Here is a 5,473-nt window from a genome sequence, read left to right on the forward strand (position 1 = left end):
GATGGTCTTGCTCTCTTGACCTCGTGATCCACCCGCTTCGACCTCCCAAAGTGCTGGGATTACAGGTGTGAGCTACCGCACCCAGCCAGTTTTTCTTTTTCTTCTTTTTTTAATGGGCCAGTAGTTTCATAAACTACTAGGAAAATAAGATGAAAAGGACATACAGCCAGCTTATTTAGAGATGAAAGGCATAGAGTGACTGTCAGCTTGCTGGGAAAGTGTCTCAGCGATGGAAAGGCACCAGGCCACAGGCCACACTGCCCCAGACCAAGCCTCTCAGGGCACAGATCGGGTAACTGAAGTCTCGAGAGTGTTTGTGGCCTGTCTGGTCAGATTCTGCTTAGGCCTACGGCAGCTGTGGCTTCATGTAGCCCTCCCAGAGCTTCTGTCCTCTCTTCCCACTGGAGGACTGACCTTTGGTGTGTTTCTTTACAGGACTTCAATGACAGAAGAGTACAGGGTCCCAGACGGCATGGTGGGCCTGAGTGAGTGTGGGTCACTTTGGGTGGGGAGGCCTACTCTTCCCCAGGAGGAAGTGTCCTGTGAGCTCCTGCCAGTGCAGAAGCACTGGTCTGAGAGGGCCCCTGTGTGCTGTTCTCATTTGCCCCTCCTTCGTCCCCTCCTGGCAGAGGACGGGAGCTCTCGGGATGACTGCTGCCCTCCTGAACGTCAGAGGGGCTGGGGCTGCAGCCGCCCAGGCTCCCTTCACTCCTCATACTTCGCTTTTCTCTTTTTTTCCTCCATCCAGTCATTGGCAGAGGAGGTGAACAAATTAACAAAATCCAACAGGATTCGGGCTGCAAAGTACAGATTTCTCCAGGTACAAGACCATCAGGTTCCTGCCAGAATGGGGGCCGGGGTTGAACCCTTTGCACTTCCCTTTAATTTCTTAATTTCCACGAGGACTGTGGACAACATTCGAGGTGGCACTTGTTGGTGCTTAACTACAGACCAGGCTCAGCACAGCATCTCACTCCACTAGTACTGCCCACGGGGTGCAGCTGTGACTTTATTTTCAGTGGGTTGGGACAGAGTAAGGTGGCAGGGCTAGCACTGCCCACAGGGGCTTGGTTGCAGACACCGAGCTCCTAGCCACTGCCCTGCCCTGCTGCCTGAGTGAGAGCACCCAGCAAGACTGCGCCAGGCAGGGTAACATGTTGGAAAGAGTCATTGCTCTGAAGTCGGGCCCAGGTCCAGAACCCAGTTCTGGCTGCATATCTACTCTGAGACAATATAGTTATCTCTTTGATTCTCAGGGTCCTGAGTTGCAAAAAGCCTACTTGGCAGGGGGTTCTGAGGCTTCACTTGGATGTGTGATACGTGTTGTCTGTAGAAGAGGCTCTGGTGGTCATCACTGGTAGTGGGAGTGGCCAGGTCCTAGACCTTCTAGAATCTGCTCTCCCTCCACCTCACCCTTTTCCCTAAAAGACCTGCCTCCCTTCCTGGGCTTTAAGCTTCCCGACCTCAGCCTTGCATCAGGCAGCCTCCCAGGTGTTTAGAGGAAGTAAACTGATTTGTCAGGCTGCTGAATGGGACAGAAGTGACCATTGGTTGTTCTGAAAATTTCTTGATGTCCAAGGCAGGCCTTTCTCTGCCCGTGGGCCAGGGAGGGCACTGACTCTGTCTCCTCTTTCCAGACAGCGGTGGCCTACCCGAGCGCAGTGTGTCCTTGACAGGAGCCCCAGAATCTGTCCAGTAAGTCCCCACGGGGCCTCTCATTGTGATGCAGGGGGCAGGCAGAAGCCTGCTGTGTCCTTTTGAATTCAAAGTTGGGAGTGACTCGCACACCATGTCCTCTACTCCTGCCCACTCTCCAGAGAGCCACGTTAACAGGCTGATTCCCTGGCAGTCTAAGACCTGGGGAACCTGGAGCTCAAGCAGCCCCAGCAACTGGCCCTTCTTCCTTGTCATCCTTGCACAAGTTGAGATCACCTTCCCCTTGAGCTGGGTGGGCCACCAGACCAGTACCTTTTTCTCAATTGGTGGCACCCGCTCCTCCCCTTCCCAGGAAAGCGAAGATGATGCTGGATGACATTGTGTCTCGGGGTCGTGGGGGTCCCCCAGGACAGTTCCACAACAACGCCAACGGGGGCCAGAATGGCACCGTGCAGGAGATCATGATCCCTGCAGGCAAGGCCGGCCTGGTCATCGGCAAGGGCGGGGAGACCATTAAGCAGCTACAGGAACGTGCTGGAGTGAAGATGATCTTAATTCAGGATGGATCTCAGAATACAAACGTGGACAAACCTCTCCGGATCATTGGGGATCCATACAAAGTGCAGGTGAGCATGCTCTGCAGTAGTGGTGGGGTTCCAGAGTAGCGTGGGCAGGTTGGTAGGCCCAGTGGCCTGGGATCTGCATTCGGCCAGAGAGGTATGTGCATGGTTGTAACATAGTGAGACTTGCAAGTGCGCTGGCTCGGAAGGCGGCCCTGAACTGTCTCCCAGCTATGTGTGTGTGAGCCAGCGGCCTCATCTCTGATTTTCCATTTTCTTACCTGGAAATGGGGCTGCTTGCAGTGTCTGTGCATTAAAGTGGCAGGTGGAGAGCTCAGTAGGGTGCTGTACTGGGCTCAGCCAGGGTTCGTGGATCCCTAGCTGAGGGCTCACCTATGGGGGCTGCCGCCTATGTGTTTGCAGCAAGCCTGTGAGATGGTGATGGACATCCTCCGGGAACGTGACCAAGGCGGCTTTGGGGACCGGAATGAGTATGGATCTCGGATTGGCGGGGGCATCGATGTGAGTGTGGGCCCCGACTTTACCCCCTCCACACCCCCCCCATGGAGGGAGGGGCCGGGGTGAGTGGCTTCTCAAGGCCAGTGGACAGCAGAGGGCAGCAGAGCTGCAGGCCAAGCTGACCCAGCCACTGCCCTCTCCAGGTGCCAGTGCCCAGGCATTCTGTTGGCGTGGTAATTGGCCGGAGCGGAGAGATGATCAAGAAGATCCAGAATGACGCTGGTGTGCGGATACAGTTCAAGCAAGGTCAGGGCTTGGCCCGCCCTTCCCCTAGCCAGCAGCCCCCTTGGGGAGGCAGGCTCTGAGGAAGCTGGGCACCGTGGTCAGTCAGGTGGTCTCCTTCGAGTGCCTCGCTGCTCCTAGTCCAGCTGTCAGAACATGCCCAGTCCCTTTCTTCTGGGATGGCCACGAGAGGGTGACATGGGCTTTCCAAGTCTGGGGGGATGTCCCTATCATGTCTTCTCTTCCTCTCCCACGTTGGAGCCCATCCTGACAAGACAGTCCAGGCACCCCAGAGGCTGGGTCAGGCCACTCTACCTCAGCTCTGGGCTCTTGCCAGCCCTCAGCCAGTCTCTGAGCAGCCTGCCATGGGGAGAAGGGCTTCTCTAGTTTTCAGGTTTATTCTGTAAAATCTCTCGGTGCTGGGGGTGCCGGGTGCTGGAAGAAGCCTGAGCCACCCCCTGGCTTGGCCGTGGGTTTCCTTCTCTGGGAATGTGGGCCGCCTCCCCGTCAATTCCTGAATGGGTGGAAGCTGGGAGCAGCGATACATGTCTGAGATCTCACGCCAGCTTGGTGTCTACCCTAGAGAGGCAGTGTTGCAGGGCTCTGGGGGTGGGCTCTTTTAAACTTGTCTCTGCTCTCTCGGTGCTGGCTGCAGACGATGGGACAGGGCCCGAGAAGATTGCTCATATAATGGGGCCCCCAGACAGGTGTGAGCACGCGGCCCGGATCATCAACGACCTCCTCCAGAGCCTCAGAGTAGGTGGTCCTGGGTGCTGACGGGGATGATGGCAGGGCCTCCAGGGCAGTGCTGTGGCCAGAGTGGCTTCCAGGGTTCATCCTCTTCATCTTCCCCTTGTTTTGCAGAGTGGTCCCCCAGGTCCTCCGGGGGGTCCAGGCATGCCCCCGGGGGGCCGGGGCCGAGGAAGAGGCCAAGGCAACTGGGGCCCCCCTGGCGGGGAGATGACCTTCTCCATCCCCACTCACAAGTGTGGTCTGGTCATCGGCCGAGGTGAGCGTGGCCCCCTGTGCCCTGTCCCTTGCCCCCTCTCCCCTGGGCCACCACTGCAGGCCACCTTCACCTGCGTTTCTACCCAGGTGGCGAGAACGTGAAAGCCATAAACCAGCAGACGGGAGCCTTCGTGGAGATCTCCCGGCAGCTGCCACCCAACGGGGACCCCAACTTCAAGTTGTTTATCATCCGGGGTTCGCCCCAGCAGATCGACCATGCCAAGCAGCTTATCGAGGAAAAGATCGAGGTGGGCTGGGGAGGGCTCTGGGGGCTTGGGCTCACAGCCCGGATCCCAGCCCACTCACCTTGGCCACTCTCCTTCCCTCCAGGGTCCCCTCTGCCCAGTTGGACCAGGCCCAGGGGGCCCAGGCCCTGCTGGCCCAATGGGGCCCTTCAACCCTGGACCCTTCAACCAGGGGCCACCCGGGGCTCCCCCGCAGTGAGTATCCCTCTCTGCCTCTTGGGCTTTAGGGTTGGGGGGTCACTGAGCTGGCAGGAAGTGCCACCTCTGTAGAGGTGCAGGTGAGGGGCCTCGTCCAGTCTGTTTTTGTGGACAGTGTTAGCAGGCTCTCTCCTGTCGACTGGTAAAGCACACGCTCCTTTCAGCATCCCTCCGTGTACGTAGAACTTTGAGGGCTTGTTTTGTGTGCTTGAGCTGACACTACACGTCCTTCATGTTGCTTCGCATCTAGGCCTTTCTCTGGTGTCTTGTTGAGCCTGGTGGTCTGGGTCTCTGGCCCCTCCCCACTTAAAAACGCATGCCCCAGGTGGGTGGGCTTCGGCCCCCCGGCACTGCTGCTCACACATCCCTTCTCTCCTGCAGTGCCGGGGGCCCCCCTCCTCACCAGTACCCACCCCAGGGCTGGGGCAATACCTACCCCCAGTGGCAACCGCCTGCTCCTCATGACCCAAGTAAGTGATGGGCCACCTGGGGAGGGTGGGCCCTGCTCTGTGCCCGAGTCTAACCTGGCGTATCCCTTCCTTCTGCAGGCAAAGCAGCTGCAGCGGCCGCGGACCCCAACGCCGCGTGGGCCGCCTACTACTCACACTACTACCAGCAGCCCCCGGGCCCCGTCCCTGGCCCTGCGCCGGTCCCCGCGGCCCCACCCGCTCAGGGTGAGCCCCCTCAGCCCCCACCCACCGGCCAGTCGGAGTACACTAAGGCCTGGGAAGAGTATTACAAAAAGATCGGTGAGTCTGCAGGGCGGCGGGGGGCTCCAGCTCTGCCAGGGTAGTGGATTCTGACCTGTCTCATTGCCCCCACAGGCCAGCAGCCCCAACAGCCCGGAGCACCCCCGCAGCAGGACTACACGAAGGCCTGGGAGGAGTACTACAAGAAGCAGGCGCAAGTGGCCACTGGAGGGGGTCCAGGAGCTCCACCAGGCTCCCAGCCAGACTACAGTGCCGCCTGGGCAGAATATTACAGACAGCAGGCCGCTTACTACGGACAGACCCCAGGTCCTGGCGGCCCCCAGCCACCGCCCACACAGCAGGGACAGCAGCAGGC

General features: G+C 58.9%; 1 protein-coding gene across 1 annotated transcript in view; it reads left to right on the plus strand.

Annotated features, from left to right (window-relative positions):
- LOC108304227 (KH-type splicing regulatory protein) overlaps nt 1-4,886 on the plus strand; it is a 9,493-nt gene extending 4,607 nt beyond the window's left edge. The window contains exons 5-15 of the mRNA XM_017528311.2: nt 436-485; nt 749-820; nt 1,638-1,695; nt 2,009-2,282; nt 2,640-2,738; nt 2,879-2,981; nt 3,613-3,713; nt 3,822-3,966; nt 4,053-4,213; nt 4,296-4,405; nt 4,790-4,886. Coding sequence (XP_017383800.1) covers nt 436-485; nt 749-820; nt 1,638-1,695; nt 2,009-2,282; nt 2,640-2,738; nt 2,879-2,981; nt 3,613-3,713; nt 3,822-3,966; nt 4,053-4,213; nt 4,296-4,405; nt 4,790-4,886 — 1,270 coding nt within the window. The remainder of the gene's footprint in view (nt 1-435; nt 486-748; nt 821-1,637; nt 1,696-2,008; nt 2,283-2,639; nt 2,739-2,878; nt 2,982-3,612; nt 3,714-3,821; nt 3,967-4,052; nt 4,214-4,295; nt 4,406-4,789) is intronic.
- Nucleotides 4,887-5,473: the final 587 nt, after the last annotated feature.

This window comes from Cebus imitator, unplaced genomic scaffold (assembly GCF_001604975.1).
Source record: "Cebus imitator isolate Cc_AM_T3 unplaced genomic scaffold, Cebus_imitator-1.0 Scaffold53, whole genome shotgun sequence".
NCBI classification, from domain to species: domain Eukaryota; kingdom Metazoa; phylum Chordata; class Mammalia; order Primates; family Cebidae; genus Cebus; species Cebus imitator.